This window comes from Diorhabda carinulata, chromosome 1 (assembly GCF_026250575.1).
Source record: "Diorhabda carinulata isolate Delta chromosome 1, icDioCari1.1, whole genome shotgun sequence".
Lineage (NCBI taxonomy): Eukaryota > Metazoa > Arthropoda > Insecta > Coleoptera > Chrysomelidae > Diorhabda > Diorhabda carinulata.
Genome location: NC_079460.1, coordinates 20,951,336 through 20,964,800, shown reverse-complemented (window position 1 = coordinate 20,964,800; position 13,465 = coordinate 20,951,336). Strand labels below are relative to the sequence as shown.

General features: G+C 28.9%; 2 protein-coding genes across 5 annotated transcripts; one reads left to right on the top strand and one right to left on the bottom strand.

The window, feature by feature from the left end:
- Window positions 1-390: 390 nt before the first annotated feature.
- Window positions 391-2,290, bottom strand: LOC130893181 (protein immune deficiency). The gene is made up of 3 exons (XM_057799069.1): window positions 1,823-2,290; window positions 1,247-1,530; window positions 391-685 (listed from the first exon to the last, which is right to left on the bottom strand). The coding sequence occupies exons 1-3, from the start codon at window positions 2,037-2,039 to the stop codon at window positions 554-556; spliced, it is 633 nt and encodes a 210-aa protein (XP_057655052.1). The 5' UTR covers window positions 2,040-2,290; the 3' UTR covers window positions 391-553.
- A 566-nt stretch (window positions 2,291-2,856) lies between these two features.
- LOC130893154 (ras-related protein Rap1) lies at window positions 2,857-10,814 on the top strand. Of its 4 annotated transcripts, none has more exons than XM_057799049.1 (5): window positions 2,857-3,017; window positions 3,595-3,786; window positions 4,033-4,161; window positions 9,577-9,729; window positions 10,537-10,814. In XM_057799049.1, exons 2-5 carry the CDS (start codon window positions 3,604-3,606, stop codon window positions 10,621-10,623), a joined length of 552 nt encoding a protein of 183 aa, XP_057655032.1. In that variant the 5' UTR covers window positions 2,857-3,017; window positions 3,595-3,603; the 3' UTR covers window positions 10,624-10,814. The 4 variants fall into 4 exon arrangements, with proteins under 4 accessions (XP_057655032.1, XP_057655018.1, XP_057655026.1 ...); XM_057799035.1 differs by having other exon boundaries at window positions 3,591-3,786; XM_057799043.1 differs by having other exon boundaries at window positions 2,857-3,252; window positions 3,591-3,786.
- The last annotated feature ends 2,651 nt before the right edge of the window (window positions 10,815-13,465 follow it).

The following is a 13,465-nucleotide window of genomic DNA, read 5'->3' as shown; positions in this document are numbered from 1 at the left end:
TTCAAACCACAAAATAATTAACAAAAAATAAGGTTAGGAACTTGTTTACTCTTACTTACTTTTGTTAGTGGCAGGTATCATTGAATTGAAAGAGACTTTTATAATATCAAGCAATGTGCAATATTCATCTATGCAATATTTTGATCCTGCATGAAATTGTATGCAATTTCTTGCTCCAAGTCAAGGCGGCCTTTATAGACATAAATTTGAAAAATGCGGATACAGACTAGTCAAAACAATTTTGAATGATCCTGTCAGCAGGGAAATTTGCCTCCTTATGTTCCATTACTATGTTAATCATGGGTGTTACATCTTTTTTACCACATCAGGGTTAGTTGTTAACCACCTTTAACAACCACAACATGTATACAAAGTGAATAAGTTAGAGGACACGGCATAAAGTTAAATATAATTTTAAAATTTATACAGAAAAGTCAATATTCAAAATTTATATACATATATATTTAAAGTGAATAATAAAATATATTTTTGGTCCCTAAATTAAGTGATGAATATATTCAACAATTATATACAACAATATTAATTTTTCAAGTTAATCTCTTCTATGGGACCATTTAGCAACAACATCTTTTTGGTTGTTCTCCCATAAAATAGTACAAAGCTTTCCAACAGTCGCTTCTTCAGGATCATTTTGGTACCAATCAAGTAACACTTGGTATATCACCTGAAAATAATAATAATTATAAAACTGTGACAGTGACAATAAGATTAACATTACACATTCTAACCTAGCTGGAATTTCTGAAACTGTTGGTGATATTCACACTGAACACACTATTTACTCTACTTCTACTCACAATTATACTGTGTGATGCGTGTTTTAATAACCAAGTCATTGTCTTCAGAGATTGAAGATAAACTTAAACCTATTGACTTATATTAAATTTTCCTCTCACTTCCTCTTTTACATTCATTCCTAAACTACTCAACTGTAAAGTGGGCTGTAAGGAATAGACCCCTTGTCCAAATTCAATATAAGAACAGTTTAAATGAATATAAAATTTATGCCGAAGGGATTTTTCACGGAAGGAAATTGTCGGAAAAATTTAGTATAAATACACAAGTCAAGTTAAAGGTTTTAGTTTCCCTTTGGTCTCTGAAGATTTGACTATTGAAACTCTCGTCGAATGGTGTAATTGTGAATAGTTTTTTTAAATTAATTAGAAATTGTTTCAGTTTTAAGAATAACAAGAGGTTAATACAGCAATTGAATCTAATATCTTACTTCTTTTATTCCATAAGCTTGATGATCGGCAATAAATTGAGAAATTTGACCATCCCCAATATCACAGGCTCTTGCTACATCTTTCCATTGAGAATCCATGTAAGTGGCAACAAATTGTAAATCATTTTTTGACACCTTTAGTTTACTGTCTTTCATTGATCTAATCGCAGCAGTCTCTGGGACATCAGCCTTTTTTTGTCTTTCATTGCCACTGAAATTATAAGTGTTCTTGGTTCCAATGTGTACGTCTTTTGAATTTGTTATGTTTATTATTGTTGCTGAAGCTAAACATGTTTTATAAATTTAATGAACATTTGTTAAAAATATAAATATTATCAATTTGTAATATTAGAATAAGAAATATTATCAAATATGGTAATAGCTTGTCTAATACATACTTATTGCTAATAATCAATTTTAAAAAATAATTAATCTTTGTTACTAACAAATAGGTATTATTAGATTACACTATTCATAACACAAAGGAAGCAGTCTATTTACTGATATTTTGTTCCAATTGAACTTATTATTACATTGAATGAATGTGATGGAAACAAAAAAGTATTAATAAACAACCTGATGATGGACTGAACTTCCTTGGATTTCTTCTCTTTCCGATGGTAAAAGTGCTTGATTTGTTTTTGTTAATTTCTTCATAGTGAGGACCTTTTTCTCCTAAATTATTATCAAATATAGTCTCTTCTTCAAGATTATGTTCACCATTTTGTGTTTGTCTAGGATTTGGCACAGCATCAGTTGTAAGATCGTCTTTGTGTGTATCTAAGTCTGCCATTCTTATTAATAACTGAGCTACTTAACACAAATTATTTTTGTTTTAATACAAAGAAATTATTTCTCTATAAAAACAAAAAATATTCATCGGGATGTCAATTGATGACACATGCGTCATGGTAAAACGCGCTGAGTGTAGAAAATAAATTATTTTTATTTTTTCATCTCTGTAGACTTGATTATATTTGTTACCAAAAGTGACTCAGAAAAGAATTCCACATATATTTGATTCATTTCGTATCTTAATGATTTTCATTTATTTTATTTTGTTCAATTTTTAAATATTCCGAAAATAATTATTTGTTGATTATTCGCAAAAGTATCACAAATGTATGGTAGCATGCCCGCTCAATTTTAAAACATCAAACTGAGAGTAGAATATCTACATCCTTGCTCATAATAGTATAAAAAACAAGGACAGAAGCTGATATAGGGTGTGTTCCACTATGTGCTCACAACTTAATGACGTCAATATTTTCACTCACTCCAATCTCTTAACGCTAATGGAATGATATGAAAAGCATAAGCATGATTGTTGTATATACTCCGTGGAACATACTCTATGCATCAATAATTTTATAAGAAGGTATTTCCAACAAATACTAAGATTTAAACAAAATCAAAAACATTAAAATAACTCTAGGTATAAGAAACGTTAAACAATTGTAGAATCTATTTATTATAACATTTATTTGACAATTATCAATAACTTATTTAAAATAACTCGTTTTTATGGGTTCATTTTTACGGATCAAACTTTAGGACAAATGGAACGCTTACAAGCTAAAGCCATCAAATGATTGATTGGTGAGCTGTGATTGTGATCGGTTGTCGGGTGCGGCATGCGCTGCTACAAGTGAGCATAGTGGATGAATAGTGACAAATTTAAGTATATGAAATGTTATACGTCCCAGAGTCACAGCAATAAATTTGTTAATATTTGTTTTTGAGAAATTTTAGGGAAAGTGTTTAATACACGGTAAGTTTAAATATTATGCGTAAATACGCATATAATCATGATTATGTACATCTAAAGTGAGTGCCAAACAAATCTCGAATGCAATGGATTGTTAGTTGGGCAGTGACAGTTTAAAATAAAGTGCTATCAACTTGAATTCGATGGTTAAAGAAAAGTAAACTTTTTTTGTGAAGTGATTGAAAACCAATTTACATCTGGAAGAAACGGATTGGATTTTGTGTTTGATCGGGTTAACGTATGTACTCATTTTACAAATCTGTGTTGTAGAGAATTTGGGATGTAGGGCAATATTATTCACTTGACCCCCTGCCAGCTCCCGCAGTAGATATAATTGTCGGTGTTTGTTTTACTGTGTGAATTGTTTTAGAAAGAATATATTAATTAGTCAATTTAGAAACGAACATTTTGCCTTTGCCGCGAATCTAGAAAATTCACATCCTAACAACCTATAATTTCCTGTTGCATTGTGGTTAGTGATAACCACTAAAGTTGAAGCTTTTGTATTTTAGAATACTATTATTTACTATTATAATTACAGAAAAAAAAAACACGAAGTGTATTATTTTCTTTTAGGTAGATTATAAAAATGCGTGAATACAAAATTGTTGTACTAGGCTCAGGGGGTGTAGGAAAATCTGCTTTGACAGTGCAGTTTGTACAAGGTATATTTGTAGAAAAATATGATCCAACAATAGAAGATAGTTATAGAAAACAAGTGGAAGTAGATGGCCAACAATGTATGTTGGAAATTCTGGATACAGCTGGAACAGTAAGATATTTTTTCATGAATAACCCCAAATTTTTAATAATTTCATTTTCTTGATATCATAAAATTGACTGAACAAAGGATGACTCATCTTTGAAATATCTTCTAGTAACTGGTCTTTTGCTTGGTATTGTTCCCTTTTGCCTTTTATAACTCTTTTGTTATATGCCAGGTAGTTTATAGGAATATGTCAATAAAGAGACCTTTTAACCATTTAATTTATTGCTTATTCCTCATATACATTTTTAGGAACAATTCACAGCAATGAGAGACTTGTATATGAAAAATGGTCAAGGTTTTGTTTTGGTTTATTCAATAACAGCACAATCTACTTTCAATGATCTTCAGGATTTAAGAGAACAAATACTTAGAGTAAAAGTAAGTAACCCAAAAAAATATTTCACATACTATTTATAGATGATTGCTTATTTTTGGATGGAGTATGTTTGATGTATGATCAACATTATTAAAAATATTCAAATCTTTTATACAAACTGGAGCATGTTGACAAACTAAACAATAATTGAAACAGTCATTAATAATAATGATGATTATAATTATTTTATTTTAAAATCACTTTGATCAAATATTGCCCAGATCAGATGTTTAAATTTGATTTTTCATCTCTTGAACTTTTGAAGTTTATTACTACATATCTAATTCACTTTTATTGAAAGATTTTATCAAATAACAGTGATTAAGTGTATATATTTATGAGATAAATTAATCTCACAGAATAACTTGTTTTGATTAATATTGTGATTGCAAACGGTAGATTGTAATTTAATTGTTTTTGATTAAATTGTTTTTTTTTGACTTATGGGACATGTGGCTCTTGTTAAATTATAATCCCCTCTGGAGCATATAATATGCATTCAATTTCTATTAACGTTCAAACCTTTTCCTTTCTTATCTAGGTGTATATTCCTACCATCTTTTGCTTAAGATTACCATACCCCTTTAGAAGTAGGTAATTATTCTTGCTCTTTTATGCAAATGAAATGCTCATGTTTTATATATTTTTAAACTTCTATTGCTGCTGCCTTATTGGAATTATGAAAGAATGAAGTAGAACCAACCATCTAAAAAGATATTAAAAAACTGAAAATAGTTGTGAGATAAATTTTTACATTTGGAAAAAAATATAATTTTGAAAAAATATATAAATGCATTATTTTAAGAGAAGTACCTGATAATTTGTAGTAATGCCTTGTCAGCATTGACAAATATTACAAATTAGTTTTTTCTTTTCCAATAGTTTATTTTTGAATAACATGTGACTAAGAACTATTTTATTGGTCAGCTTTTAATTACTTCCCAACATCCTAATATATTTAAAATTAAATCAAAATAATCAGTGCTTCTTTAGGCCTAATATCAAGCCTGAAAAATCTGTAGAAGTATTAAACTTGTGACGGATCGAGGATGTTGAGAACATCGAAGATAGATGGCCAAATTTTAGGGTCTAAACAAGCAATCTATTTTTTTCTAACTTATATATATATATATATATATATATATATATATATATATATATAAAACTATAAATTTATTGTTAAAATTTCTATTATATGTTTATTTGAACAAAGGACATTATTTGGCTAACAATACTCTGCTATTTCATGCCTGTAAATATATACATTTTATCATCCTTGATGTAATATATACACTAACAAGTAGCCATGTATGATTCATTGAGTGATATGAATAATCATTTAATTGGTAGATATTGTTGCTAATATTTCATAAAAATCGTATTATTTCACTTGTTTATGTTCAACTGAAAGTAATTAGCGGAACCGGTACTTGAATATAATGTTGATAAAAACTATGAGAACTATAAAAATATATTTTCAGTATTGTTTTGTAAGTGGGGATACTATTTTACAGGAAATGAAGTTGATAATGAAACCATATCTTCTAACATGTATAATTACCCAACTGTGAATGATAATTCTCTGATGAACATGAAGAATTACAGTTTATGATTTGCACCATATTTATGCATTATATATATATATATATATATATATATATATATATATATATACTATATATATATATATATATATATATATATATATATATATAAGCAGGCCTTTATAGAAAAATCATATACTCTTATTCAGGCAGAGCTGCTAGCTAAATATATGTGCTCAGAAGTTTTTAAATTCTCACAAGCGGCTTTGAAAACTGTTGAATGCACATCCAAGCTAGCGTGGGAGGCTGAACAAATGAGAAAAATACTAGCTAACAGAAATGAAGTAACCCTAATGTGGCTACCGGTGTATCAGAGTATATTATGCAATGATGTAGCCTTTTTTTCTAAAAGTGATACCATATTTTGGACCAGAGCCTTACTGTGTCTTCATGAGATGTCATGTCAACAACAAACTGATAGATGGCTAAGGAATCCCATGGAGAGTACTTAAGAAATACTCCAGTTTCAAAATAAACTAACAGATTCACAACTATATCAGCTACGAAGTCTGAGGAACTTCTCGAGATGTCTAGAAACGACATGTCACTGCCAGATATCACTTTAAAATGATGTGAATGGTAGAGGACAACTGCAGATTTGGTGATATAAGAAAGCCACCGAGCATCTAATCTTCGAATTTTCTGCCTATTTCATCCAAAGGCTTAGGTACCTCGAAGAAGTAATGCTAATACCTTGAGAAGTATGGCAAAAATCCTCTCCGGAAAATAGCCTGCTTTGCAGAATAGCTGGAAAGCCAAAACGACCCCCTAAATAATCTAATCGCAGATATGTCAACTTAACAATATACAAAATATTTGATCCAAAATTTTTTTTATATTATTTATATTCATTTAAATCCCTATTTTGAATGTCCTATCCTACGTAATAAAATTATAAAATTTCAGTCTAATACAAATTTACGGTGCCGTGATCTACTGCATTGTTTGTTCAATTAATGTACTTATGGCACAATTCACACAGGACATGCCTTGTTGTCTAATCTCCCCATTAAAATTTCAAGCAGCTATTGGTTTGTTGATCTTTCAATTAGTGTAAATCCCTCCTAATTTTTATAACTGATCCTTGAATGGAAACACTCCACTACTATAATTTATTCATAAAAACCAACAAATTTTCAAAAGGATAGGAAATAGCAATGGTTACCAAATTTTTTAATTTTTTGAAGAGAACAAATTATAAACTACTAGAACAGAAATCAATTACCGGTAAATTTTGTGATTTTAGCCCTCCCTTGTATGCATGGAGTCAATGAATTATCACTGTTATTTAAATTCCACGAATGTTACAATTATTTTTTCTTGATGCGGATGATGTGTCTCAATTCAAGGTCATATTATTTGAAAGTGTAAATTTATGAAACAATTAGATTAGTGGGTGAAAAAACTAGAAATATCTTTACCAATTATCAGATAAATTGATCTAAATTTTGTATTATTTGAAACATTTTGGGAAATCTTTTTTTTTGCTTATACAAGGTGGTCTAGAATAATGTATATTAATTTCTAGAGCTGGTGAGGTCCTTAAGTCCTTTTTTTTAAATTTTGCATCTATGATTGTATATTTACCATATTGCCGCGTACTTTTAATTTGACGATCGTGCTTAGAAACACTTTTTTTGTTGATTTATGACTGCCCGATGAAATTAAACATAAGTTGCATGATTGGAAATGAAAATTATCACATTTAGTTACTTTATTTCCGAAAAAACCCTAGTACTTACATAAAATTGTCATTTACTAACACCGTTTATTTTCAAATCTTCTGATATTTTATTTATTTAAAATTATGTGATTTTCTGCATTCCACTGATTAATTACTTTCATTGTACTTAGTTGTTTATATATACAGTGTGCAAATATTTTGTTCTTTTCTGTTATTGAAATTAATAATAAAATGTCAGCCATTTCCCATATAATATGTATGAAATCAAACATTAGTAACAAACAAATAAGTCGTAACATATATGTTAATATGTAAGTTGTAGCTATGTTAACACAAAAATACAGTGTGTGCCATCAAAATAAAGCCACTGTGTGTCAAAAATAGAAACAAAACGAACCAATAAGAATAAAACAAATTTCTTAAGAAAGTCTGTACACAAATACTTATTTAAAAGAAATAATTAACTCCCTGCTTCACATGAAAAGGAAAAAAATTTGTAAAAAGGGGGATAGGGGTGGAATGTATCACAAATAAAGCCACTACTGTTAATAACCAATATGTATATGCCAAGTCTATATATGATTCAGGATACATGATTTGGAATATCTATCATTCACTAGTTTCTGGAAGACTTTAACATTATTTCTGTTTTAGACTGAAATTTCTACCTATTATTATCATATACAGCCTGACTAAGAATGTCCCATACGTTTTCTTTGGAATTTTGAGGTAAACATAAAGGGAAGGCCATTTCAGGATATATGCATCTAAACACCATTCAAGAAAGAGTTTGCAACATTAATGAGGGCAATATTCTGTTGGAAAATCCAACTTGAGCCATTAATTCCTTCTGCAAAATGACAAAAAATGGGTTTCTAGCATTTGTTAGTAATTGATACCTTTCATGCAGCTTCATTGAAAAATGAGAATTATATGGTGATGAACGTATATGGAGGCCTTCATACACTATTAATGAGCATCCAACTTCTAACTTTTGGAAAAGATTTATCCACCTTTCCTTTATGACATGCTTTCTGAGCCATCCAGATATTTTTCCTCATATGAGAATGTGATACACATTAGTCGTTCCATGTTTGTGAATATTTGGCCCAGGGAGTCTTCCGTTCTATTGACATGCCATGAAAAAATATTTTCCAAAAGACAGGATAAGACGTGCATATCATATAATTGCCCCTCCCTTTCACTTTACCACAATTCTCAAGAAAATGGTTATCTTTAATAGGGGCTGTATATACCAATATTGGACAGTTTCAATCTGAAGTAGAAATAAAGACCACCGTCATTTGAAGATTTCACTAGAACTAAATAATTGGAACAAACTTGTCTGGGTACCTGGCCATTATGGGAGTGTACAGCTGTAAATTAGCAGATCAGCCAGAGAGAGAGCGCCATTATGTACTTTCCCAGCCAGACTCCAAGCAGTGGCACTTAAGTAACGGGAAAAAAAGGAAGATAATATCAAATAAATTATCTCAAAGCCCTCATTATTATTCAGTTTAAACAAAAGTTTACTTAAAGCAGTATTTTTTTTAAGGTATTCTCTAGAAATTAATGTAAATAATTCTGGACTACTTTGTATTATACTGAATAGATTTTCTGAGTAAAAAATTTCTTTTGTCTTCTATCAGGTAAAATCTGTAGAATAGTAAGTGTTCAGAAGTAACTGGAAGTTGTTTTTTTCTGGAATTCACATTATTTAAGTCAATAATGTTTGTGTAACAAGTTTATTTTACCTTTTATACATCGTAGAGTTTCATATTTATTAATTGGGCAGAAAATGCGATATATTTCATTTGGATTTAATTAACTTATGTTATAATTAAATTTTCTGTGTGGAGTATACTTCGGTTATATTATTTAATTATGAAAAACGAAATATATACCTTTAATAGATGTTTATGTATAAAATAAAAAATGTTGTCAAATAATATGTTACAAATGAAAGCTTCAGAAAGACAACATTTTATTACTACCAGTAGGAGCTTGTGTATATGTTTTAACAACTAGTGCAAATCAAGAACGATTGTGATTGTTATTCGCATATAGAAAAATAACTGATTTAATTACTACAAAACTGGATTTTACTCATTTTTATTTATAAATTTCAGGACACAGATGATGTTCCAATGGTTTTAGTTGGTAATAAGTGTGATTTGGAAGATGAAAGAGTTGTTGGAAAAGAACAGGGGATCAGCCTTTCGCGTCAGTTTAGCTGTGTTTTTATGGAAACGTCTGCCAAAGCAAAAATTAATGTTTATGATGTAAGTGTACACAAAAATACTATTTATATTATTTCAATTAATGGAGATGGTGTGTGTTAGATTGATACTGATTAGTATTTTATTATATATTTATTATTATAATAATCCCCAAAGAAAATAGACTCTGATTTTAGGATCTCAAAATAATTAGTTTTAGCTCCATAACAAGTGGTCTATGTTGTTATTGAGTAAATAAATATTTGGTAAATAAAAAATATCAAATGAAAAGGAATCTTAAACAATTAAAAAGGGTTATAATTAACATGCTTAAATTAACATAATAATTTATTTGATAATCAATATTTACCACCCCTGAATTTGATGGAAATGACCCAAATTTTGACAGTTCAAAAACATGATGCTTTATCCACTTATTAACAGAACGTAAAAGGAAAATGCAAACTATATTAGAGGCCTTCTTAACAAAAGGGCAGAAAATTGGAAAAGCATAATAGACTGAATGATCGGACTGACTTGGAATTTTATTTGTTTTTATAAGTATATTCGTTTATATTGTTTTTATTTTTGTGAGAAATAAATATTCTGTTTTATTTTTATAAAAAAAAGAACATTAAATTTAATATCTAACCAATTTTGTATCCATCTTCCCCATTATTTATATGTTAAGATAGCCTCGTTTAGAGCTATTTCACATTACACTCTACTTTGATGGAACTTTTCCCCGAGGGTCTTACTGTAGTTATATGTATATTAATATTAAATCCTACTATATAAAAATATTAAAAAAAACAAGGTTTCAATATACATTAGGTAAGTTTGTATTAAATAATATTTTGTTGGTTGCAGATATTTTATGATCTAGTTCGACAAGTCAATAAGAAATCTCCAGTGAAACAACCGAAGAAACCTAAACCCAGATGTATGCTTCTATAATTTTAGGAAATTCTTGGAACCAAAAAGTACATTAAAACGATTTAAAGACAATTATATATGTAGAGTGTAAAAGAGGCAAGTGCGGACTAAAAGTCTCTTGCAGTGAAGTTTTTTAAAGCTCTGTATATCATTCTTTTAACACTAATTTAAATATTTGTAATAAATAAAGTTGTCAGTTAATTTTTCCACAATCAAGGTTGTTATATGATATATCTAGATGCAATCTTAGTGATAGAGTATTTTGAAATACTGCCAATTACGTGGTGTCAAATAGAGATAGAGATTTTGTGAATTAGTGGTATTTGTTACTTCTGATTCAAGACTATCTACAGGACAATACTTCACCAAAAAACAAATAAACAAATTTGGAATCTCTCAACACCCAAGCCCCTACATGAACATGAACTGAGGCATCTTTTTCTGTTACAGTCTCATTTTTATCAACGCCCATTTACACCATAAACTTTTTTCTTATTATCATTTTGGATGTAGTAACTTGTGGTGAGATGTGATAATAATCCGATGGTGCTTTTCTAGTAGGTAGTGATGTCCTTGGCGAGATCAAATATTCCATTCTCAAAAGGGTGCACCCTTACGAATCACCAAATAAATTTATTTCTGTTTTTTATGAATCACCGTCACATTACACAGACTGATTCTATATTCTGACTTGTACCCGTTTATGAAAAACACAATGCGCCTAACGGTTTTTCTCCAAAAAAAACTATGACTGTTCCAGTTTTATATATGGGGTCTATACTAATCTATGTGAATCTATTAGCTGTTCCCTGCCAAGTACATATTCTATTTCGAATCTCTAAAAAGCAACAGAGATGTAAATATATATATATATATATATATATATATATATATATATATATATATATATATATATATATATATATATATATATATATCGTCGTTTGTGCTTTGGCGATTATCTTTCCATTAGACAGGTATGTTGCAATGATGCTTATTAGCCTTTCATTGATTCATAATTGTTCATGATAATAATGGATGAATCCACCAATGACGTTACTTTTTTTTCTTTGAAAACAAAATTTGCTAGAGAGAGAGAGAGCATTTCTATTGAACTGTAAATAACTTTCGTCTAGTATGACCCGAAATCGCTGCATTAAGAATCTCAATTATAAAAATTAAGTAGAACCAATTACAACATGTTCAAATATTTTATTATATTTTCAGCAAAGATGTACAAAAAAACAATTCATGAAAGTGTTTCGTTGATATTGAACATAAAATGATACCCTATGGACAAGTCATCTTTTTCATCTCCATTAAGTGTTAGGCCCTTTACAACATATTTATAATCATGAATATATTTCAAGTTTAAATTGTATTAATCTTGTGTTAAGAGTTTAATGGCGTTGCATACAATTTGGTCTTCCATTTCAATAAAATTTGCTGTAGAAAAACTTTTTTTAATTAATATGGTAACGCCAGGAAACTAGAGGTTAGATATTTTCTTCAATATATCTGCAAATCTTTAATTATGTAAGCAGTTGTATGATTTTTGATAATATGTAGTTTTCCACTAAATTTCTTAGATTTAAAAAAATAACTGGGACAGTTTTAGTTGTAGAAAAAATCGTTACAATTGCAGAGAGTTCAAAATTTTAAAGAATGAAATTGCTATTTCAAAATACAATTACAACCATATTTAGGAAATTTTAAATCAACAGTTTGTCAAAGAAAGTTTTAGTAATTTTCTTTACTTCAAACTTAACAAAAACTTTCAATTCTCCTTTTATCTTAATCTTAACGTTTTTCTCTTTATTTAAAACAAAATTTTCAATGTTATCCAAAAAAGTAACAACTACAAAATGAGACATTCAAAGAAGTATGAGACACTAGATTATAAATTTGAACTAATCGATAAAATGTAATAGATTATTGTTTTGAATGGGAATGAACCTCAAGATGTAGTTGTTTCTTTTAAAACTTCAATTTTTTCATTTCCAAAGGTGTGTATTAGCTTTATGTTCTGTCATCCCACTTGTGTGACTTCCAATTAAACACAACTTATCGTGACTCATGATTTAGTGCTTATTTTCTCCACTAGTCCAGGTATTATATGATAAACAGGCTTTTTATTTAATTTTCATTGGTATTTAGTGAAGGTCTATTTGGAAATTTTTCTCCTATTTTTCAAATTATTTATCCATACATTGTTTTCACCCATTTCATAATTTGATGTAACTTATTTAGTATACTAATGTAACTAGTTGTTTAGAATAAAATTTTTAGCATATCTTTTCGCTGATTCAGTTAGAAACCCATCATATTTATAACCTATCCACATATTATATATTTCGGAATGTTTATTAATTTTCTGGAAAGCCTAGTGTTTTACAGAACACAATAATCAACAAGGCCGGTATACTTCAAACTAAAATGTTAGATAATGTGAATAACTTGTTCAGTTATTGAATAAATAATTGTGATACTAAAAAAATGTTTCTGTAATAGTTTTTCATAAGCGGGCGATAGTTTTCAATTCTGAATCACCCTGTATGTAAAAAATTATAAAATTCTATTGTCTTCTATTGACCAACCATTTCCCAGTCTATTGTAATGTCAGTTTAGCATTAAGAATTATTAAACGTCTCTTATTAATAAATGTGCGATATGATATGTAGGTATCTTTAAATTTTAAATATAATTGTTGCACTTTATGAATATTCCTATATTTATCTTTTAGCAGTATTTATTTTAATAAATAGTAAAAGAATCCACCATTTAATTATTTTTACCCAAATACGAAGTGTCTGGTGTAACAACATTGTCCTAAATTTCTCATTTTATCTACTGGACATTATAC